We start from the raw sequence: 25,492 nt of genomic DNA on the forward strand, positions 1-25,492 counted from the left end.
GAGCGCCAGGCTACTGCGCCAGTCTGTACTCTGCGCCGCCGTGTAAGCTAGACCGCGTGGAGTCCCTCTACGGAGGCACCAAGTCACTGTACGCCAAGTCTCCTCCACTCACCCGCGCCAACCTTAACAGATCACAATCCGTCTACACCAAGTCTTCCGGACCCATCGTACACAGAGAGGGTAGGCTTAAATAGGCATTACTTACTAGTGTAGTAAATTTATTGTAACAGCTGCTTTAGTGTATTGCAAATAAACAAATCTACATCTGCAATAACAACATCTGACCTTAACCTTTTGTATAGAGACATTGTTATTTAGTATCAAGTTTAAAATTAGTTGAAAACTATTTTGAAACCATAGAAAATCCTACAATTGGAACCCATACAAATATAGCACTTTCAAACAACGTAATACTTCTCTCGTTTAGTACTTTACCTAATAAAATGCGCTTCACATGAAATGTATGAAGGACAAACTCGTTTCTTCTGTCTTGAGTGTCTTGAGCAAACTGTTAGGAGTGACAGTTTAGAATCTATATGTAAAAACAGTGCTTATTTGGTCACAATTTATTTATTACTCTTTCACTCAAAACTGGTAGTTTTGATCAAACTACTGATCCAAAATTGAAAAAAAAAACTGAGACATTAATTAGCCCCATAAGAATTTTCATTCTCAATGCTACTTGTATATGCATAGATCTAAAAATTAATTATGTATAGGCCTATATAAAGAAATTATTGCCTAGGTTGTTTATGGTGTTGATGTTACAAATTTAATTTATAATACACACCCTAAAGAGTAAACAATTTTTTGGCTATAGCTATAATAGATAGCCATTTGTATTAACTTTAGGTAGGTTGGCCTATATTTAACAATTATATTCATACAATCCTAATTCTCTATCTATATTTGCAGGTATAGTACCTCGGCCAGGCCCCCTGGTCCCTGCTCAGTCCCTGTATCCAATGAGGCTCAACAGCACAACCAGCAACACTAACGCGGCCAATCAGAACCAGCAGAACCAACAGCGTCTCGGTGGTGAGAGCGTCTACGGTGTCAGATCCATCAACAACGGCACCGGTGGAATATACGGGAAGATTCCCGGCAGACCAGAGTCAGTTTACGGAACAAGACGGCAAGACTCGGCGGACTCCAGTTACGGATCCTACCAGAGTAATCAAGGAAACCAGCAGAACCGTGGAAATTATGCCCAGAACATCAAACAAGCTAGTAACTTCCAGCAAGGAAATGTTCGTCAAAGTCCGCAACAAAACGTAGGAATTCCCGTGGCTGGTCCCCCTCCCCCCTACCTTCAGCAGCATCCCCGTAACTCTCCCAACCCTCAATACTGACCTCTCTCTCGGTCCGTTAGCATTACCAACGTCAGGTGCTTACGAGTGTAGAGATAGATGTGTACAGTGTAAATATTTGACTGTTTTAACCAACTTAGCTTTAGATAATGTGAATACTGTAAATAAGTGTTGAATAATATGTGCAGTTAGTATTTTTATATGAACTATGTTTGCGTAAATAGCCAGTGTAAATAGTCATTAGAAAAATCTGTAAACGCAAGTCTTACGTAATTGAAATTAGTTATTGCAGTGCTCGATTGTTGAAATACCTTTGTTGAATATTTGTAGCATTTATTTTTGTATACATCAGAGTAGGTTTTAATATATTATAATATTACACTATTTAAAAATTAACTCAAAATGTAATGTAAATATTTGGTAATAATTTGTGTGAGAAAGGTTGTTTTTTAATTCAATGAAATTTGTGCAAAATGATAAAGAGATGTTGTTTTTTTATCTCCTAGTTTCAATGTTATCTCTATAAAAATGCTAAAAACCAATTAATAAAAGTATTTTGTGTATGGACTATTGATATGATTGCATATTTACTTTATATTTATTTATCAGCTATGAGTTATATATAAAAGATTTATGTTGTGAAAACTAAATATATCTGAGAACCAGTACTTTGGTCTCCATGTTGGATATTATTATTATTTGGCCTCATTATGTTTGTATAAAAACTACAACGCAGCCTTTCTTTGTTTATTTTTACTTTTGGCTGCACTATAGCAAATATAGTCATGAATCAAGGGTAAAATGCTAGGAAGGCCTACATCACATAGTCCATTTAATTTTTTTTTTTTTTTTTTTGTAAAGATGGAGGGATTTAAATAATTAAAATAATTTGTAGAGGTATTTAATTTTGAAAATTATATTTATGTAGTATAATAGTTCAAAAATACTGTATAACGCTTAAAGTGGTTTTATTCAAACCATCAACACAAAGTGGCATTTAATTTGATTTGATTAAAAAATCCAATCTATTTTACCTTTAAATTATATATGTATAGTATTATTAGTAAGTTTTTAAAATTACAAAATCAGAATTTCAATTTGAGTTCCTCTATAATAATATAGTGAAGTTAAGGAAATCTAATATATTGATTTGCTTTAAAATGTTATTTGTAGTCATGATTTATTTTGTTCTGAAATTTTTTACTTATTAATTTTTTTATAAAAAAGATTACAATATGAAAAAATTTTGTTGCTTGGTATTGAAGAATGAGTGTTTTCAATCTTTAGCTATAAGAGAATCAACACTATAAATATATTGAGATAATGTGTTTTTTTTTTATCAAATCTGTCAGAATATATCTGTTGTTTTATAAAAAAAGTTGTGATAATGCAACAATGCTTGACTATATCTACCTCAAGGAGTTTTCCCAAATATGTATAATAATTGGAAGTAATGCTACTTTTTAATTCATAGTGTAAGTAATTTTTGTATTGTATATATCTTTTACCACTGACTGTCTATAAATAATAAATATTAACTATACAATATTTCAAACCTATATTTTAAACCCAAAATCCATCATCTTAAAAATACAATTTTATTTGTTTACTACTAATATAACTCACTTATGATCAATGTATAGCCTCTTCTACATATTATAAAACATTTTACAATTCTTTCACAAGAGGTTTAACGTTTAACCACAAAAAGCATTAGATATGTTTACAATGTATGTCCTGTTTTAAAACCTTAAATATATTGCTACTTCTCTCCATAAAACCTCCAAGAAGAATTGACAAAAGAGACACCCTGTCTCATGGCAAACTCGGCATCATCAGCTTGAAAAGTGATTCAACACAATCCATACGTTTTTGTTAGCTGACCATATGACCAGATGAAGTTGTCTCCATAAAGCAAAAAGTTTAAGAAACAATGAAACGGGTTCGAAACGTTGTAAGATTGGACTGGTAGCAGCAATAGTGTAAACAATGTATTTTAACAACGTATTATGTTACTGATTGAATTATTAATATTTTACAGATAAGATGACACGCCAGGGCTTGTGTATTTTAAAGCAAAAGTTAGTGAAGGAAGGATGAGTGTTAAATTTTGTATCAAACATTATATCCTCTACCATACAATGAAGTGCAAATGAGGGATTCACATGGATCAGCTTGAGAGAATAACTCATTACATGTAGTAGTGGCTGAATTGATCAAGCATGGTGAGTCCCCTAGGACACAGCGGGTAGAGGGTAGAACAGTTCTGTCCCTCTAGTCCAGCCCTCCACGCTGCCCCATACTCGCTGTCCTCGTCTGGATCTTGCGGCCTGTGAAAACATCATGTTCAGCTAATCAGCTAACTACATTTAATGAATTTGACTGTGGTAAAAACACCAATAAAAATTTTGTGGGGTTAGTAAAAATAATTTAAAGCTACATCTTAAACACTATTTGTAAATATTTTATTATGTTTATATCTACTATGCTTTTGACATTATTTAGGTTTTTTAAGGGAACGGTCTAAACCCTGGTCTTGTTACTATCTAACGTCGACCTTTTACTAGAGCATCGTTGATTGATAGCCCAATATAGTGGTATCTGGTTCCAGAAACAATCTTGCTTGGATTTGAACCAGCAACATTCAAATTTGAAGGTGTGAACTATAATGACTCAGGGAAGGTATGGGGGTTTAGGGAATGGGAGAACATTTGGTGCCGTTCCGGCCAAACCTCACACAGATTGGCCGGGGTTGGATCGGCAGATTAAACACATCTTAAACTCCAACTCTCACTTAGCTGCAGAGAGCTACCTTCCGCCGCGAGGTGTTAGTCCACCTACAGAACCAAGTGAGGAGGGCCCTAGACTAAGGTGTTATGCAAGCCGTGCTGAGAGTCTGTGACACTGGGGGCCCAATATTCAATGTCTTAACGGAGCCTTCTGGGAACCTGGGGGAACCCTCTCATGTATGTACCTCTCACCTCTCTAGTTGGATCACTGGGGAGATGGACCTTAGATACCCAGTACTCGTGGGAACAATATGGATGTTTTTGATAAAAACAACAAAAAAATCCACCAAACCATTTTTGATGTGCAAGAAGAGTGTGACCGACAGGTCGAAAGCATTCCTATTGCTGGACTGAGCGTAGACGATCTGACCCAAATGGAGGAGGAAAGTCTACTGAAATCTGACGGTGAAGGCAAGCTCACAGAAACCGGAAAAGAGCCGATAAAACAACTTTCCAGGAGCGAGATGTGAACACAGAGGATAGCAGATGTAAAAAGCAGGGCGAGGGCGGCACCCCAAAAACGAAGAAAGGGGGAAAGAGCACCTGACACCTGGGGATGCCAGGGGCGAGAAGAAGAAGACAAGGGCGAAAGAGGGAGAGGGGTCGAGAGTTTCACAGAGGGCACCAGCTCCCACCTATTTGGAGAAACTGTCCGTGGAGAAGATGACCATCATCATGAAGCTGTCAGAAAATCAACAGGCAGAAGCCAACAAAATCAAGGGGGAGCTGTCCAGACAAAGACGTCCTAATCTTTGCCACGATTAGTGGCAACGAGGGAATAAGCAGGATAAGCAGCTGTCATATTAAAGGCAGAGCCTTGGTGGTTGGTTGTGCTAACACTGCTAACTTAGCCACAAAGGATTGGCTGGTCAAGCAAGTTCAGGAGCTGAGTCCCTTTGGGGGAATCCCGCTCCAGCTTGCCCCATCCAGAAACCTTGTGAAAGCTGTGAAGGTCTCAATGTTTGTTCTGTTCCCACCTCAACAGGGGCAACGAGTGTATTTATGTGCCCAGCCCTACAAGGCCTGCATGTGAGATCCCTTGGCTTATTGAACGCAGATCAAAGGGAAGAACAGGTAAACAAAGTCCAAAGGATCTCGTGGTTCACTAAGAACCTGGGATTTTACGGAGAATGAGGACCTATATGAATGAGGGTGCTCAATAAGCTGTTTCAGCTGCCATGCAATCCCATGGTCTATCATAAGCATGGCCCTCTATAAAAAAAAATAATGACTTAGTACCTAGACAATTAATTATTAATTTATAAATAGATTTGATGACATAATGAGTTTAATTTGCTGATCTGACTTAAAAATCCACTCTAGTTAGAAGATAAATTATATTGAAATATGTTATAAGACAACATATACTAATACTCACGTCAGTAAAGTTTGTAATAGTTCACCGATGAGACCACTATGCATTATGGGAGATTCACTACTTTCACAGACTGAGCGAAGCAGGCAAGATCCATCCAACCCACTGCTGTAAAACAAACGTTACGTAATGATTTAATAAGATAATGCAAATTTACCTTCATCAATAGATTTTGTTATTATTTAAGGGAAATTTATATCTAGACAGTGCGAGGTTTAAGGCTGCATGAGATGTAAATAGTATATTTAATCACTAGGGGGTAAAGTGACTCTTTTCGATCCGAGTTTTAGTTTAACAACCGACGTCAGAAAAAGGGCAAGGGCTGAAAAGACACTTTTTACCCGTATGATGAACTATATTATTTGTCATATTGCAACATAATATAACAAACTAAATTAGAAAACAAAAATACTTTTCACAAATAGATAACCTCTCTACTCTAAACGGCTTAATTTGTTTTCAATGTTGCTAATGCATAAAAGCAGCTATTTAGAAAGTGCACAGAGAAGTAAGATACAGAGGATACATTCAATGGTACACTGAAGTGGTGTCTAGCAGTCGCTGGTATCTAGAGCAAATTCTATTCGTTGTCTGCTCCTGCTCTAATTTTCCCCCTCGCCATCACATACTACAGCATTCACGCTGTAGGAAGACCCTGTGAGCTACAACTGCTATACCAAAAAAATCCTATGTGGTCATCGCCGTTTTGGCTCTTCATCCTTGCTCGTTACAAGTACATTTCCGCCCCAACATTCCAGAGCTAAATGCGCATGGTTGTCCGATAAGCTTGTACTAGTGTACCTGTTGCTCGAATTCGAGCAATCGCAAAGCATTACAGGCGACTCAAAGATTATGGAAATACTCACGATCTACACAACAGTTAGATATAATCAAAATCTTTTGTAAATATCTTATCTTTTTTCAAAAAGCTGATCTTGTTTTTTTTTGTGTTTTTAGCGTAAAAAAACATTGTTTCTATTTCTTCTTTTTGGTTGTGTTCTATGACTTTTTCTATGTTTCCATTGTTTGCAAATCGGTTATTTCAATGATTGCTCAAGAAATGTAGCACAGTGTTAATTCAGTTTTATTTTTAGTCTATATCAAATTGTCCAGGATTTCCATTGTAATAATTACACCTACCCAAGTTTCGTCTACAGATGCAATATGCCAAAGAATATCACCTATGTACAGTCTCCAATAAGTGGTAAAAACGGCAAAAACCAACCAATACAATAGGTGTAAGTTAACTCCATAAGAAATAATTTCAAAAGTTACTGTGATATTAGGATTTTCCACTGATTTGGTAATAGAACATTATATTGCAAAACATGATACGATGCAGAAGAAAATCAATTTTAAAATCAGAAAAATCCATTGCAAATACTGTACTTCATTTAGACAAATTCAATAAATCACAATTTAAATATTAACAGCTGTTGCATTAGAAAGTAGTGTAGAATTATGCATATGGTCGTAATGTAAACATATCTGAAGAGCCAACTTTAAAGGCTTCTGGGGCAGAGCCCCAAGGGTATTTACCTCTTTCCTCTTTTGATGGCTCATCTACAGACCAAGACCTTTCTTTAGAGACCCCTACCAAGTTTCTACGCCCAGCCGTTCTTTCAAATTAGCTGTGACAAAAACCCCGCTTTCCTCCATAAGAATAACATGGGATGGGAATTTAAAGGCCACGGGGACAGAGCCCCAAGGGAATTTACCATGTTTCTCTTTTGATGGCTCATCTACAGACCAAGACCTTTCTTTAGACACCCCTACCGAGTTTCTACGCCCAGCCGTTCTCTCAAAATAGCTGTGACAAAGAAAAACAGTTTCAAATTAATATATAGATCCTCTGTATCCTGCTTCTCTGTGCTAAGTGATTAATTTATTTTGTCTCTTACGATTATGTTAGTGTTTACTATACTATTGATATGTCAAACTATTGACAAAGATGCAACATCAATATATTATAGTTTGCATTATAATGAGATAATCACTGTAGCAGCATGTCCTGGATGATGTTGTATACGTGTTTACGAGTGACTGCTCGTTGTTGCCGCTGGTTGTCCCTCGCGCCTTGTTGTACATACGCCACCTGTGACGCGTTGGTGACTGTAGGATATTGGAATTGGAAGTTGTGAACGTAGTTGATCCCCATCGGCATTGGAACATCCACAGGAATAGAATATCCCATGATCAGCTGATAACATTTAACAGAAAACATATTAAACTGGATTTTAGATACACATTGCACAATGATATAAAGTAGACAGTTCTTAATAATATGATACAACACAAATAAACCATTCTTCAGCAGTCCTAACCAATCCTCCTATACTCTAATCCGAGTTAGGTTTGCTTGCTGGCACAATTTCTAAGAAACTGCTCTGTCGATTCCCTCTAACTCCATGGAAAAATCTTAGTTTCAGAATAGAAATAATAATTATGGACAGCTTTATTAGTTAGTATTTTATGTTAGTTTTTCGTTACAACTTTTAGTTGAGATTTTAACATTTCAACATAATAATAACAACAAAAATGTAAAAAAAATAATTATTTTATTGTATTATAACGTGTAACACAAAAAATGATTTAGTTTAGGGTGAAAAGTGAAAAGTATTTAACTTGACTCGTTACTTACCTTGAAAGTTCCTCCACCAGTCATAACAACAGAGGCACTGGAGTATGAGACAATAAATGTTAAAAGTTGTAAAACAACTGTCCTGGAAACAAAGATAGAGAGTACAGGGTTACTGTATATTTGCTAAATACAGTACGTATAGAGCTACAGAGCAATATATTAAAACACTTTTGCAAAACTTATGACAGCTAGCCTGACCATACTACTGGACCAAATTACTCACGGGTTGTACCAAAAGAAAGGTTATCAGTCCTATATGTGCATGTTTTATTTGTATTTTGAAAATATTTATGTTAATTGGGTCAAAAATGGAAATTAAACTTTTCTTATGGAGCTTTAACATGGGGCCAAAATTTTAAGCTTACGACAGCTATCCTGACCGCTTACTACTGGACTGATTTACACGTGGGTAGTACCAAAAGATAGGTTATCGGTCCTATATGTGCAGGTTTTATTTTTATTTTGAGAATATTTATGTTAATTGGGTGAAAACGGAAATTCGACTTTTCTTATGGAGGTTTAACGGGGCTAATTCTATATATATCATATCAATAGACAAGCATATTTATTGAAAAACTTTTTTCTCAGCTCCTGTTTATCGCAGGGAAAATCTACGCATACTGTTATAGACATCCCAGAAACAAAAGAACCCTGGGCCATTTCGAGCCGTGCAGGTTTGAAGAGTACGCCACACCTACCGGTGCGAACCACGTGATCTTGTCGTTTATGTCCAGGTCGTTTTGTTCTTTGCATGTCTATAGAAAGATATTTGCCTGTAGATGTGCAGAATAAGAATCCCTTTATTCCCTTTATCTTTATCAGAATCCCTTTATTATCTTGTATTTTTAAGATACATGCTAAGAAATGGTTTTATATTTCAATCAAATTTTTAAAAATTTTTTTGGAAATAACAAATACTTTGACTGTTAGTTAAAATAGACTAAAAAGTAAGCAAAAAAATGTATTTAAAATAAAATAAAATTAACATGGGCCTTATGGGTTGCCATGTTGGTGACGAAATACCAATAAAATATAAACAGAAATTCAAAACAAATGGAAGAAATTCCAATCACATTCAGCATGGGGTGAAATTAAAGAAGTTTGACACTACATACTTTTAGTCGAGTTTTCGACCACGGAGCGACCTCTAGTATGTAATGTAAATAATGCTAGCAGATGTTCATTGTTCCTCATTGTCTACAGATAGTGAAAGAACAATACGTCATGCTATGTTAAATGGAAAATTAAAGTTATTAATCTAACAACGATCATATACTCACATCAGACAAAATTATGTACAAAAAAAATAGGTTGAATAAGAGACAAAAGAATTGAGAACCTATTTCCCTGGTCCGTGGACATCTACTTTAAGCTAAAAGTCATCGGTTTAGCTTAACTTGGGAATTTAATATCAAGATTATGCACTATATAAATTTAGATTACCAATGTAAATTTATCAGTTGTATTTTTATCAGTTGTTTCAGATATATACCACAACAACAAAAGATCAGAATAAATAGTATACCACAAACAAAGAAATTATAAAATACCCCCGCCGCAGCAAACCTGCAGACTAAGCTAATTTCCATTTGACTGATTGGATTTACACTGAAATGTCTACTTAAAAATATAACATTTATTCCCGATTTAAATAGAATTAGTTTAACAAGTACTTAGGTTTGCTGCATCAGGGAGGGTAAAACTGTTTTTTTTTTAAATGTTAGTAGTTAGTAAGAAATAAAAACATTTTCCAAATTTGATCAAAATATGTTTATAAACAAGCAAACTACAACAGTTTACTCATTCTCCATAAGAATAACATGGGAATTTTAAATTTACAATTTTTTGGAATTTTCTCCGTAACCATTAGGCGCATAATAACGCTTCAATATACTAAATTATTTGTTTTTTGAAGCTCTACAAAATGGTTTGGAAATTAATTGCTAAATTTTATGTTTTTTGGGTCAAAATTGGGAAAAACCTATTTTTACCCCATAAAACCCCCCGTAAACACCCGTTCCCATGGTCCGATCATGCTGGATTGCGAACTCGTTCGAATAGACGTAGGTTTACACGTTTGTACCAAATTTCATCAAAATCGGATCATTTTTGCTCGAGTTATCGTGCTGACGGACACATATATATATATATATATAAATATATAAATATATATATATATATATGAATTTGAACGGATGGTGTTTTTGGCCTCTAGGGACCTCAAAACGAAAAAAAAAATCGGTCCCGCGTCCAGGTCTTACCATGAGTACTACGGTAATAGCTTATTCCCTATATGGGAAATTCGCTAAAAGGTATGATTCAATAACAAATTTCAACATCAAATTGAATTGAGTGGTCCAATGTTCGCAATAAAATTAAAATAGATAAATTAAAAAGAATACCAACGATGAAGGATAAAAAAGTATCTTACTTCATTCTGGCAGTTGATGATTCGGAAGAGCTCCTATTACAGATGTATACCTCAGTTATTGACCACTCACGACCAAGTAGCTTAACATGACTGTCTTAACAAGCTTCCATTCACAGCTCTTGGTGAAATGTGCGGAACATGTTAGTACTGCTTTATGCCGTTAGTTAACCATTTTTCAGCGAACTATAAAAATATCTACTACGATCTGTGATGTATGTGTATACATGTTTGCATTTGCATTTAAATCATATTAAAACATGTTTATCGTACTACTAAACTATTGATTTATATTCAACTGTAGTTTGTGTCTTAATATAAAAAAAATTATTCTTTAAGATTGATAATTTATTTCCTTGGTGGATCAGTGATCAGTGTAGGATCCAAGCAATGAAAGGCTGAAGAGGACTTGGTCCTATAGACATACCAAGAACAAAACAACCTGCGAAGAAACAAAAAGATCACGTGGTTCGTGCCGGTAGGTGTGGCGTACCATTCAAACCTGCACGGCTCGAAACGGCCCAGGGTTCTTTTGTTTCTGGTATTACTATAGAATAGCCTCAGTCCAGTGGGGTTTCAGTTACCTGGACTGAAACATCATGAAACTAACTAACTAGGAAGTATTTTACACAATACTTTCAACTCTACCTCTTATGGTTGGATTACGTTTGATTTGCTAATTACATTGGGTGTGACAACAAAGAGTGGTCAGGTTAGCAAGTTTTGTTTTTAGCTAGTGGGTTAGCTACTGTGGTATTGAATAGTGAGTGCTAAGTATTAATTTAATGGTTTTAAAACTGGATCCATTGGTTTATTTGCTTTTGCTCATTGGTAGTTTAGGTTCTATGGTTAAAGGACCAGCTGATATTATCAGTATTAAGGCTATCATCTCATGCACATCATCTTCACCATTGACTAATGGGTATCAATTATAGTCATAGCCAATACTCATCTCCTCCTTGAAGTATGTAACCATGTGTTAACTTAATCTCACAACAAACCATCAACTTGTATATAAGTATAAAATAATATGCTTCTGCTGTAACCTCTTATAAACTTACACTATATACCATCTTTGATTCATTTAGAATAATGTTGCAAGCTCCTTCAAATGTCTAGGTAGCAGAGTGGTTATAGTGCTTGCTTAAAATCTGAAGGACAGGTTCAACTCCTAGCGAGATTGTTTTCATACCCAGTTGCCATTTGTCATTGGGCTAACAAATGGGTCTATCTAACAAAAAGGTCGAAGTAGCAAGACCAGTTCTCCTACATAAAAAGGTGTGGATATACACACATCAAAATGGAAAATGTAAATGGAAATAAAAAATTGAGACATATAATACAAACACTTTTAATTCAATAAAGTATGAGCAAGATTTCAGAGAAGTGACGATAGAGAGTCGGATACGAGGGTTGACACGATGTCCAAGAGTCCCGTATCACAAGCTGCGTAATGCTGACTGCAAGGTGCTGCGGAACTATTGCTGAGCAGAGCTCTGCCGTAGCGTTCTGCTGCGTAGTAATGCAGCACACTGGAGTCTATAGGCTCATCCTCAGTGGAGGTGGGACTGTGAACATTATTGTGAGCGATTACATGTTTATCGTTATCAAGAAGCTTGAATTGAATATAGTTAAAACAAAATTCCTTGCCAAGTAATCTATCGATCAAAACTACCCATGAACAAAAATACAAGTCACACCCTCATGAACCGTGTACATAATATGTTTGTCTTGGCAAGGAACCTTGGTTACAACTATTCTTTTTTTCATACTTAACATATCATACGTAACATTAAAGCTGCAATCCTGTTAGGACAGGAACTTTCTATGTACCTACTGTCAAAAATTAATCAGCTGTGCTTTATTTGTATTCTTTTCTTTCAATTTATTATTTAATCTTAATCAGATATGCATATTTGTCCATAGCTTAAAATTTTGTTTACAATACATTAAAGTTTACAACAAAATCTTTAAGACATGTTATGTTGACAACCAGTGTTGTCTACAAATAATGTTTAAGCATAATGTTTAAAACATTATTTGTAAAATTTAAAATTACCAATGTATTTAATACCACAAAGACTAACGTGAGCAGGATGTGGAGCAGTTCTCCCAGCAGCCCGTTGTGGTGAAGAGGAGTTTCGGCCGCTTCACAGACGGCTCTTAACAAACAACTGCGACCTCCTATACCAAGCCTGTGCGATGCAGATGTGAGAGCTTAGTCAAAGGAGTAAAAACTCCGAGAGATTACTCAAAAAAAATTTTTGCTAATCAGAGATTGTTGCTAAGTAGCTTGGGAAGATTATTGGAAAAAGGAGTTATTTCAATATTATGTTAAGATTACTGATCTCATATTTTTTCTTAGTAAATAAGACGCTGTGGCAGGGCCGGAACAAGGGGGGGGCAGAGGGGGCGGTTGCCCCGGGCGGCAGGGTTGAGGGGCGGCAAATTTCTGGTTGCAGTAAATTTGTTTAATACAGTTTGTAAAAAGTTTTTAATGAGCCGAACGTCATAAGGAACGTCAATTAAGTAATTTCAAAACTGCATAACGTAATAAACAAACAATAATTTTACAGTAGAAATCAATATAAATTGCAACGGAGTAGAAAACACTGAGAGCCCTAATAGCATAGTTAGCAGCACAGAAAAGTTTGTTTATAATTTCAGCTGATCGCCATCCCTGTCAAGGCGCCATGCCGCCCTGCCTCACTGCCGTGGTTCGTTATATAGAGGTTAGGTTTGCAGGAATTTCGCTAAGTCGAGGTTCAGAACCAGCGTCGATCAATATAGGTCGGGACTTGACCTCATTAAAATACAGTACAATTAAAGTAGCATGGGCTACAATACTTTACAGTACAGTGTTTACATTGTACAGTAGAACCTAAATTATCCGGCATAATAAAGGGGAGGGATCTTGAATATTGCGCAATCATGACAATGGCATTGACCTTGGTACAGGTTAAAAACTATAAGTTTAAAATCACAGCTTGTTCTAACCCTCCTAAAACCTAGCCAAACACTGTATTGCGTAGTCATAAATTATGTAAAGAACAAAACAAAACAGTAGAAAGTTTTGTAAGCTACTGCCCGCGATAGGCCGGTAGGCTACTTACAGTACAGTACTGATTTATCACAACAGAGGAATGTCAATAATAATCATTAACTATAGCATTGGTGTTGCTAATGCTAGTTGAAACAAATAGTATTGAAAACAATAAATTATTAGATAAGTCATTATAAAAGTGTATAATCATAGCCAACTTAAGGATAGTAAAAATACTCGTAAAAGGAATGTTAAAAAAACGATGTTGTTATTCTTTCTCTTTGGTTTTGTTTTTATATTCTTTCTTAGGTTTTTCTTTATCAAAAAAATTGTACAATTCACCATAGTTATCCCATATCGCCCAATCACAGCTTACTAAACATGACGTCGTCATCAGTCCTCAGTGAATGAAATCAGTTCTCAATTGCAACATAGCGCGCGCAGAGACAGCAGACAAAGATGTAAAACGGAGCAGACGAATGTTAGCGCAAGCGATGACGTGACCTTTCCATTTCATTTGATAAAGAAACAGATTTTCCCAAAACAATAATTGGGTGGGGGATTTGTTATATCGAGGGAAAGACGTAGACAATTTGTTATGCAGAGGTTAAATTCGCAATGTAGATGTTCTGACAATGATAAATTTGTTATATTGAGGTGTCTTATTTTAGCCGAAATCACGAAAAATTCGTTAAATCAAGGTCGTTGTTATAGTTTGTTCGTTATGTAGAGGTAAAATATACATGGTGTCTTATGGAGAGTTCTAGGGGATTTAAAAAAATTCGTTATGTCAAGGAATTCGTTATATCTACCTATTCCACTTTACCCTCCATTTTTGTTTAATTTGTGAGGGATTTTTTGTTGTGGGTGAAGGGGGGGGGGAGGGGCGGCAAATTTTAGTTTGCCCCCACTCAAAAATTGTCTAGATCCGGCCCTGCGCTGTGGTTCCTTTACTTGAAACTCCCCAAGCATCTATATAAATAAAAATTAATCCCTTTTTTTTGATGTTATTCCATAACTCGAGAATGAGTGCACCAAATTGGATGATCCTTTTTTTGTGTTCCTTAGTGCCAGGGGGAGATTTTTATGTAAGGAAATTTATAATCCATCCAACCGTTATTAAGTAATTTGATTTGAAAAAAAAAGCCTTTATATTAGCATTGGAGGAAAATGTTTTCATTAAACTGTGGGATACAATAACATGTGTCATTTTTCAACCATAAGGTAAGTGAGTGTAGCGAACAAACTTCAACCAGGACGTGATTGAGTGATGCGAACGAGCTCATCTTAAAAATGAACAAGCATTTGACATAAAACCACAGGACAGGACGACGTCTGTCGGGCCAGCTAGTAGATAATAAAAAACCGTTATAAAACTATATGGTGATTCTCCCTTTTAACACTTTAAATAAATTACTTTCTTAACCATTTGAAGAACAAGGATTTACCATCAATGTCATTATGCCAATTTTCATAATATTTTCTACCACCTTATAAAAACAAAATCAAGTTAAAAATTTCAATATCATTGTAAATATAACCTAGACAGTACAGCCTCAGCAGTATAGTAGAGATGCCAGCGAGAAGCTCCGATCCCACGGCGAGCAAACGCTACGTAAGGATCAGTGAACTGCGTGGCGTTGGTGGGTAGGACGTAGTTAGTCTTGAGGATAAGTCCATAGGTGAGACTGGTACGAGGAGCGTCAATGGGGACACCAAACCCACAGATGATCTGAGTAAAAGATTAAAAGTTGAATATTTTGTAAAATAAATGGAATAGTTTCCCATCAAAAGTGAGAGGAAAGTTTTAAAAATTGTGATGATTGGCCTCATTTGGGAGAAAAGATACAAATTATGGAAAACAGAATGACTTGAAATGAAATTAAATGAAAAATGTCTTTATTTAAGAGGCGAAGTTAGAACTAGCAAGTCCTTTCTACCTATCCTCTATAAATTGATGAAAGTGACTTGGTTAAAAAATAATAACATTAAAAAAAAGAATCTGCTGAAATTGGCTTTAAGTTACTGTTAGGAAACTTCTATCATATTGTTATATCTGAAGCATGTGTGTTTACATGGTGTTCATCTTTGCTCCTTGGTAACATTGCTAACAATGGTTTTACATAAATGATTTGATTAATTTTCTATAGCTCGTTTAAAGTGAAATTATAAGGAATTAATTGTAAACATTACAATTCACTCTCCAATTACCCGACAGGAAAATATACAACAACTGTTTTTGTTTCAAGCCATTGCATCTTCTGCCACAAGTCTGTTAACAATGTGTGCATTGTTGTAATTGGAGCTATCTGTTGGAAATTAATATAAACACATGACACTTAAGTGCTAACTGGAAAATGCCACTTTTGGTACTACTATTACATTCATTCTAGGGTACACCTTACCTGGAGTTTATTCCCGAGTCCTGGAGGAAAAACAAGATAACGGGGATGACGACGTACATGAACTGTCTCTGCTAAAGCTTTGCATGTTAGTAATAACACAAACACAACACGGACAAGAATCATCTCTTGCATCAACGTTTAAAGGCAAAAACTAAGTCTAAAGTGGTACTTCATAATCAATTTATGTCAAAAGTTAAAATTGTCATTGTTCAACATAAACACTTTATTTTTGGTAAAGTTCATAATTGTCCACAAAAATCTGTTGTTACTAAGAACTCCTCACACTATAATGCTGAGCTTTTATTTGAAGCACTTATGCCTAACGTCTTGAATGTGCTAACAGTCATAATGACTAACTTCAACCATAGGTTCATTGGTTCAGTCAATGCCCTTTGCACATTGTTTGCTCTCACATTTATAACAATTTGTTTGTTTGAAAAAAACTATTCTTGACTCAGTAAACCTTGCAGATTAGAAAGATTTCAACTTGACGTTTTGATTAATTTAATCAATTCAAACAAATTCATAATGTGATGAAATTTACAAAGATCCAAGTTGGATAACATTGGCTCAATGAACACTTAGGTTAACTATTCTTACTAAGGATGAATACTTTGGTAACTATTTTCATTTTAGTTACTTTTTGGTTTAGGAACGCAAACTATTTCATTTTGATTAAATTATAAAAGCACAGAATATTTAGAAAAAAATAAAAAAATAGTTTTAAATAAATGTATTAATTGATATGCTACAAAGAAACATTCTATGTACAAACTGAATGATGATTAAATCAACTTCTAGAGGTTGAAGTCTGAATATCTTTCTTATAAAAATATATTGAAAGGGCAAACAAAATTATTTCCAAGCTCTTCCATCCGCAGCCCATCAAAACCATGGATCTGAAATAAAACATATTACAAGTTATAAAATGTGAGATACTTAAACCGGAGCCAAAGAAATATAAAGGAGATATGCATTGATACAATGTTGTAATAAGTGTGAATAAATTACAACAAGAATTGCAGAGCGTTACAGCATTTGTGGCTGGAGTAAATTATTCGTTAAATCTAGTATTCAGTGGAATTAAATTTGTAAAGAAACTTCAAGATCATGGTTGCAAAAAAGGCAACACACTTGCAAAAGGAAACTTGAAGAAGCAACCATGCTTTTAGGTGAGGCTAAACTTAGTGTGATGTAAACACTAAGTGAAACAAAACTTTAGAGAAAATTTAAAAAAATAAATTGATTTATAGCTATTTTAAAAGAGAGAGAAAAAAAATTGTTTAGCTTGAATGAAAATGGCTATTGAATAACTGTTGAAAAAAAGCTATGTACACAGGTAATTGTAAAGATTTTGCCTAGTTACCTTATCATTATTTGCCGCTAAGTCCGTACAGAAGAAAAAAAAATCAAAAGCAAATAGAGTAGCCTACAAACAGTAAATTTCTTTAATGAAAAGTATAATTATCAGTTTCTTTACTGTGGCTTGCAATCAAAAGATGATGAATCAGATTGACATACATTAAACTATAGTTTATATTATTACTAAGATTGTGTATAGTTGACCTGCTGATCAAGTAGTGGTCGTAGAGGATGCAGGAGCCCTCTCCCTCACTGCAAGCTCCTGCGTGCCAGTACAGACAGGTGCCGTCGATGATGATCCCAAACAGTAGAGGTCCCGGGATCATACCCAGCATCCGCACCAGCATCCACTGAATCCCTAGCGCTAGGGACCTCTGGTCCGATTTGACACATCTGTGCATCGTTAGGGATCATCAGAAGAAGTAACCATCTGCTGGTTTACAGGTTTAAAGACTAAAGTCTAGTAGTAAGCAGGGCCGATTTACCAAATAGGCACGGTAGGCACGTGCCTAGGGCGCGAGGCAATTGGCTTTTTTTGGGGGCGCCAAAAATTTGAAAATTAAAAAAAAAATCGTGGTAGTATTTGCATGATATCGCGGTATACTTCTGATAACCACTCGCGGCCGTGTAGGCATCGTAATCGTCTCCCGCGTTTGCGGCAAGATTCTTACTATTTTCTGCAGTCAGGTCGTTTGGACATAAAATTATCGTCTTCCATGATCGAGGCAATATAAGAACGTATCCCGCAGTCGTGAGGAGATTATTATCATCTACCGCAAATGAGGCAAAATTCTGATCTTTTCCTGCGGTCATTTGGACATTATCATCGTCTTCCGTGATCGCGGCAATATTCTGATCATCCCTCGTGGCCGTGTAGAAATAGTTATTATATCTCCCGTGGTCCTGTAGATATCGTACGTATCCCGCAGTCGTGAATCCATGGTAATCGTCTCCAGCGATTGCGGCAAAATTTTAATCATGTCCTGCAGTTTTGTGGAGATCATCATCGTCTTCCGCGATCGCGGCAAAGTCCTTGAGGATCTCCCGCATGATTCCCTGATTTCCCGGTCGGTGTACACCCTGTTATATATATATTGCAAAGAGGCGCTACTATTAGGCGTGCCTAGGGCGCTGACAGGGTCAAAAACGGGCCTGGTAGTAAGTACCAAGTGAAGATGGTGAGCAAATAAATGAAATGACTTCCTTGAAATCTTCTCTGTACTAGATCTACTGTAGATTCCATCTAGATGGTAGTTGATTGAGTGTTAGTCAAAGATATCCTTTTCTAAAAACAATACATTAAAAAATAGCAAAAGAGTTTACTGTAATAGAACTCTGTAACAATGTTTTTACCTTATAAAGTATAGGAAAATACAGATCATCGGATGCTATGGAATATACCAAAGAACAATATATTGGAGTTTTTCTTACTGGCTTTTGCCTCTGTTTATTATTTTGATAGTGAACCGACTTTTGTTGATATAGTTCTACTAAATTCAGTCATTTGGATTTTGTATTTGCCAAAGAATAAAAATCTAGCATCTATTCACCTTTGGAATATACATATAATTTTTCAAATTCAAAGAGTAAAGATTTTTCCAAGGCAGCGCAAATGGAAACCCAAAACCGCTGCGGAACCAAACTTCATATTGTTGCCCACAGGTGTAGTTGAATTGCAATTCATATCATAACATATACATAAAACTCATATTATTTACTTGAGCAACATTAATTAACACCCTTACCTCAATGTGGCGGTGAGCGCAGGCATGGCAGCAGTGAAGGTGAAGAACAGAGAGAGATACATGAGGATGAGGAATAGCGGCAACAAAGGACAAGTAGACTTGCACACCTGTGTAGTAGCCTGTACACCATTGTCACCAGCCTCCTCTATACAGCTGCAGTTAGAGTAGAGCTAGACATAACACTTGATTAATGATAGACATTACGGCTATAACATAGAGAGGTACATGAGGATGAAGAACAGTGGCAACAACGGACAAGTAGACTTGCACACCTGTGTAGTAGCCTGTACACCATTGTCACCAGCCTCCTCTATACAGCTGCAGTTAGAGTAGAGCTAGACACAACACTTGATTAATGATAGACATTACGGCTATAACATGGAGAGGTACATGAGGATGAGGAACAGTGGCAACAACGGACAAGTAGACTTGCACACCTGTGTAGTAGCCTGTACACCATTATCACCAGCCTCCTCTATACAGCTGCAAATGGAGTAGAGCTAGACACAACACTTGATTAATGATAGACATTACGGCTATAACATAGAGAGGTTTATGAGAATGAAGAACAGTGGCAACAAAGGTCAAGAATGAAAACAATATTTTGCGGATCTTTCAAAAAATTTATGGTGCGGTTAGAGGCTTTGAGGATTTTGAAACCCTCTTTTAAAATGCCATTTAACGAAATTAGTCCTTGGTGGTAGACTGTGACGAGTGTAATGTTTTTAGTATTTTGCTTTTCATTTTTTGGTTGCGGATGGTCTTACGCTAAATGGATTTGGTTCTCCACCAGCTTTCTAGGATAACCTCTTTTTACGAATGTGTCAGATATTTTGTTATTGAACTTGTTTAATTCATTATTGTGGATGTAAATCCTTTTGCCTCTGATGGATTGACAGAACGGTATAGATCTTTTGGTGTTCTTTGGGTGGTTGCTGTTGAAATGTAAATATTGTAGATGGTTGGTAGGTTTGAAGTGTACACCGGTTTATCTGAGTCCATCTTGAATTTTTTATTTCTAGGTCCAGGAAAACTATTGTTGATGATGAGATGCAATTTGGAAATTGCATTTAGTATATTATGCATGGATGATAATATTGTAATTTGCAATACTAGTGATTTTACCAATAAAACACCATAGAAACACCTGTTGACAAGCTAATTGGAGAAAGTGTGTCAGTTTGCTGCTTGTGTTTATTAATCACCTTAACATGTGCATCTAAGCTTATTTTGAAGATTTACTAAATCTTACAGTAATGTCTCCTGCAGTCTGGGAGCCGTGGCAGCCAGCATGACAAGGTGAGAAGTATGTGAAATTGTTGATCCCACAGATTGGCATGAACTCCTTCCCCGAGCATCCACATTTCTCATTACAGGGGTCTGATAGCTGTATCACTTTCCTGTAAAAAATATCAACAAAGGAAGTTTGTTGAGAGAAATAAAGGTTATTTTGAATATTTTATGCAAATCTACAGATCAATTGAGTTGGGACATAAAAAATACAAACATTTTTAGCTTATAGGTTGAGGTTTTAAAATACACAAAATATGAAGATAATGAATACAGTCTAAATTTAAGTTTATTTAACAGTATTTATTCACTTTAAAAGAAGAAGTATAAAAGAAGTATTAAGTCTTTTCCTACCAAAAACATTATTTAAGTAAAGCAGCTGTACAGTGGCAAGGGACTAATAGGAATGGAGTACCATATCTGATATTGTTTAGTATTTCTTCCTGTACTCCCCTAATGTTTAACCCCAAAGTCAAATCACATAAAATTACCACATTGCATTGGATAGTGAACAGCTCAACCTCTAAAAATCAATACTAAAATACATTTAAACTAATTAAGATTAACAGCACCTATCAGCGTAGTAGGGCATATTGACTCCGACCATCTTTTCGTCCGCGCAGTAGATGAGAAAACAAAAGGCGCACAGCATCGACAAACTACAAGTACCAATACACAGCCTCAGTGTTCCGATGAACCTCAGGTCAAACTTCTTCAGTATCCCACCTCCAACCATACATCCGAGAATGGCACTTGGTACTGTAATGATACCTGAGTGGAAAGCGATTGTATGTTAATAAATATCACACATTAATAACACATTTTCACCCTCTTATTTAAAGACTTTCACACATTTTACAACAATAAGACTATATTATTCAAATTTCCTCAGTTTTATTTTAAGGTTTTCATAAGAATTAATTTGGTCTTAAGAAATTCTAACATTCCTGTGTACAAGACAAAGAGTAATGGGTAAATTTTTAAATAACGTCAATAATCAAAGCAAGAAAACGTTGTCCGCTTAGGTTTATCCTTTTTAAGAAAACTGAGCTTGCTATGTACTCAATCCGTATAATACTCAAACTAGATAATATAAATGATCAACAATTTAATGTCGTTCAAAATATGTATTCTCGATGTCCCCATAACATTTTTGTATCAGTTTACCTATAGTTTATTGAAACTTGTAATCCAATTTTGATAAGGGACCCCTGATTGAACTTTAAATAAAACATATATTCCATTACTTCAACATCATTATTTCAATTCAACATTTCTTAAATAGACAAAGTGATGTTGACAACAAGTGTTTAGTGTATTATTCAGAAGGTCCACAATAGTGAACATTCTCAATCTGCTTTGGGTATTTAGTTTCAAGTTTCAATATTTTGTCAACTTGACTTATAGCCTATAGGTTGTGTTAGCAGCCCAATACATCCTACCCATAATCATAGCAGTTGATTTAGATGATAAGTTGAATTGGCTTTGAATAATTTTTGGAACAAAAGCTCCAGAACCGGCGACTATGAGGCCCTCGCAACAGCCAGCAAAGTTCAGCAGGATCAAACTTGTATTTCTCATCAGTTCACTCAAAGCTTTAGGCAACTCTTTCAGTTTACTGTACGTCACATTCCTCTCTCTTCCTATGACACACTCTGATAGTTTCGATTGTATTGCTTCTTCCCATCCTAAAAAGTTTATAAAAATAATTGTCAGGTAGGTATTATTAAACAACAGTCTTCATCAAGCAATTGTGTTAACTGTTTAAACCTATAAAGATAAGGAATGCTTCAGTTTGTAACATGCTACTATGAGAGGGACAAATCTGGTCTCAAATAACAGGGTTTTCAACTTCATAGCTCTCTTGGCCAGGTAAACTAAAATCCTAGATTAAGGGTTAAATTATTCTATCATTATGAAGTTCATTTTAAGCCCATTGGTTTGTTTTTAGGCACAAATCACTCAGATAACAATATTGTTAAGTATCGGTAACACAAATAAGATTAAAAAAACTCTCAAGGGAAAAAATAAGATGAATTACATGACTAGATGTAACCTAGATAAAAAATTGAACCATAATCAAATTTTGGATGGTTTAAAATGCTTTAAAATATATTTCAACATTTGTTTTCTTCAGTAAGTCGTAACTATGTGTGTTTGTGGGAAATATAAACAGTTTCTACTGAGTTGTTATTGAAGTTGTTACCAGGCGGCACATTTGCATCTATATCCGATGCAAAAGTAAAAGTTGCAATAGTAAAATCCTGTGCAATAATAATAGTTCAAACAGTCACTGGGTGTGGTTCAAAGTTAATATTTTCACAAGAGTGTGCAATGTGCATGCATTAAGGTATATAAATTATGTTAATGTAAATTTTAAAAATTATAATTACTGAATAACTGACCTGGCATTCGTGCGGGCAGAGCTAAAATAGGGACGGATAGGATTATACTGGCGAATCCAAATATTACAAATCCCAGCCACCAAGCACCAACCCATGTTTTACTTGCTGGAGTTAAAAACCTAAAACAGAACGTGTAACAATTTACATGTTATATTTGAATTATCATAAGTATTTTTTATTACAAAAACAAAATTTGTTAAAAAGTTGTATCTATATTGCAATGACAACCACCAAAAAATGCTTTTGTTTTAAATATTTATTAGATATTTATTTTGTAAAATCAATCTATATGTATGGCACCTCTGAGGGCTCAATTATTATTGTTACTGGAAAAATTATGTTCATCAGCTATACAAATATAGGCCTAATTAAGTATCAAGAATCAAGAATCAAGATCTTTATTGTCATTGACCTTTTACAAGGAATAGACATAGTCAACAATAAATAAAAACTAAAGCTATAAAATACAGTGGGTTCTAAATTAAAAATTAATATTAACATCAGAAACTAAGTACTCTGTTATACAGTAAAATGGATTTTGGATGAGCCACTGAAACATTTTAGACTTAAACCTATTAAAAGGAACCTGTTTTGCTGTCAGACCTAATTTATTAAAAAACCGTATGCAATTTATTTTATGGCAGTTATCTGTTTTGGCCAATCTATGTGCAGGGATATCTAGATTGGATTTGCCTCTTGTATTGCAAGAGTGTATACTCTCTCTACAAGTGAATTGATGAAGATTGGCTTTAGTGTAGAGGAGTATGTGAAAAATATACAAATTTACAACGGTCATAATTTTAAGGTCTATAAAAAGAAGTCGACAGCTATCCACAGGGCCAGCCCCACAAATTGTTCGTATGACTTTTTTTTGTAATAAAAGAATTTCATGGGTGTGGGGGGAGTGTCCCCATAGTATAATCCCGTAAGAAATATGAGATTGAAAAAAACCAAAATAAGTAATCCGAAGGTATTCATTACTAACAAAATCTCTGAGTTTCCAAATTAGATAATTTACTCTGGAAATTTTTTTACAAGTGATTTCTATGTGCTCTTGCCAATTTAATTTTGAATCAATTTGGAAGCCTAATAATTTTACAGATTTTAATTCATTGTCAAGTGGGGATAGACTCAAAAGAATTTTCTGTGTTTTTTCTTGATTACATGTCAATTTATTTGAAGAAAACCAATTTAGTGCTGATGTTATTGATTCATTAGTAATTAAATCAAGCTCATGGATATCTCTATTTGTTGCAATCAAAGTTGTGTCATCAGCATATACAACAGTGTCTACATCAACATTCCTCGGCAGGTCATTTATCGAGATTAAAAACAAGAAGGGTCCCAAAACCGAGTATATTCATTCATTTGTTTATGCATGAGACATTCAAAAATTTTGGAAAAGATTGGCACTATTGAAATAGGGCGATAATTACTAGGAAGATTTTTATCACCTTTTTTATATACTGGAATAATTTTAGAAATTTTGAGAAGGTCAGAGAAATAACCAATTTTCAAACATTTACTAATACAAAAAGCCAGAGGCTCACTTATAAAATGAATTATTTGTTTGATGCTATAATTTGAAAACCAGTAATGATCCATAGCTTTTGAATTTGAGAAATTAGCTACAACATTGTTAACCTCTTGCCATGATACCTCCCTCCATTGGAAATGTAATTGTCCTATAGGGGGAGTCCCCAGCAACTCATGCGCAGGTGTGTTGGTGAGAGGGATTTCATTTTCCAGCTCATTAACACATTCAATAAAATAGTTATTGAGATTGTCAGCATCCAAAACCTCCGACTTAGTTGATGTAGGAGAATATTCATGCGATATAACTTCCCAAGCAGCCTTGCACCTGTTGGGGGCCTTATCAATATATCTTTCAAAAGCTTGCTTTTTGGCTAATTTTATTTCACGATTGTAGGCCTTTTTACAATCAATATAGGTTCTATAGGCATTTTCCAAATTATTTGATTTATGTTTGAGTAAGCTCTTATAAACGCAGAAAAACAAAGAAGCATTTTTTCCCTAAGTTTCCTTAACTTTTCATTATACCAATTAAGTTTTCCTTTCTTATGTCTATTGTTTTGTTTGCACTTAACTAATGGGGAACTAAAATGCCACAAAGATACTAATCTCTTAAAAAATTCATCAAATAGTAATTGCTCATTAATTTTACCCATTTTATAGTCCATTATCATTTCCCATTTCTCTTGTACCAATTGATCAACAAAGTGTTTAATATTACTTTCATTTTGCCTTCGTATTATTTGTTTTGTTCCTTCTTTTGAGTTGTTACATTGTTTTATAGTTTTCTGTAAAAAATCTAATATTAAAGGTTCATGGTCTGCAAAACAACCTCCTACTGTATTTATGTTATATAAATCTGATGAAAAGTTTACAATTATATTATCTATGCATGATTTTCCTCTTGTAGGTTTTTTATTTGTACAAACTAAATTTAGACTTCGTAACAGATTGGCAAATTCAATAGATGTCTTCTTTTCCATTTTTATCATTTCTATGTTAAAATCACCTGCAATGGCTACAAATTTAAATGACTTTAACAGCTTTTTCACAGCAAGCTCAAAATTTTCCAGAAACAAACCAATATCACCACTAGGGGATCTGTAAACACTTAAAACTATAAGATCATAATCAATTATTTTAATACAGCTAAATTCACAATGAAG

General features: G+C 35.1%; 3 protein-coding genes across 4 annotated transcripts in view; 1 reads left to right on the forward strand and 2 right to left on the reverse strand.

Moving 5' to 3' along the window:
• Positions 1-1,490, forward strand: part of LOC128989872 (neurogenic protein big brain-like) — a 50,018-nt gene extending 48,528 nt beyond the window's left edge. The window contains exons 7-8 of the mRNA XM_054411966.1: positions 1-180; positions 916-1,490. Of these exons, the coding sequence (XP_054267941.1) occupies positions 1-180; positions 916-1,352 (617 nt within the window). The 3' untranslated portion in view covers positions 1,353-1,490. The remainder of the gene's footprint in view (positions 181-915) is intronic.
• A 10,429-nt stretch (positions 1,491-11,919) lies between these two features.
• LOC128990950 (uncharacterized) lies at positions 11,920-16,247 on the reverse strand. The gene is made up of 4 exons (XM_054413626.1): positions 15,992-16,247; positions 15,128-15,318; positions 12,631-12,738; positions 11,920-12,111 (listed from the first exon to the last, which is right to left on the reverse strand). Exons 1-4 carry the CDS (start codon positions 16,121-16,123, stop codon positions 11,922-11,924), a joined length of 621 nt encoding a protein of 206 aa, XP_054269601.1. The 5' UTR covers positions 16,124-16,247; the 3' UTR covers positions 11,920-11,921.
• Positions 16,248-16,745: 498 nt separating this feature from the next.
• LOC128991127 (solute carrier organic anion transporter family member 4A1-like) lies at positions 16,746-22,875 on the reverse strand. Of its 2 annotated transcripts, none has more exons than XM_054413874.1 (7): positions 22,794-22,875; positions 21,831-22,076; positions 20,961-21,159; positions 20,351-20,498; positions 19,099-19,268; positions 17,558-17,746; positions 16,746-16,890 (listed from the first exon to the last, which is right to left on the reverse strand). In XM_054413874.1, the coding sequence occupies exons 1-7, from the start codon at positions 22,798-22,800 to the stop codon at positions 16,782-16,784; spliced, it is 1,068 nt and encodes a 355-aa protein (XP_054269849.1). In that variant the 5' UTR covers positions 22,801-22,875; the 3' UTR covers positions 16,746-16,781. The 2 variants fall into 2 exon arrangements, with proteins under 2 accessions (XP_054269849.1, XP_054269850.1); XM_054413875.1 differs by having other exon boundaries at positions 16,795-16,890; positions 17,558-17,783.
• Between the last annotated feature and the right edge of the window lie 2,617 nt (positions 22,876-25,492).

This window comes from Macrosteles quadrilineatus, unplaced genomic scaffold, assembly GCF_028750875.1.
Source record: "Macrosteles quadrilineatus isolate MER2022 unplaced genomic scaffold, UCM_ALF_1.0 Scaffold_3__2_contigs__length_128488019, whole genome shotgun sequence".
NCBI lineage: Eukaryota > Metazoa > Arthropoda > Insecta > Hemiptera > Cicadellidae > Macrosteles > Macrosteles quadrilineatus.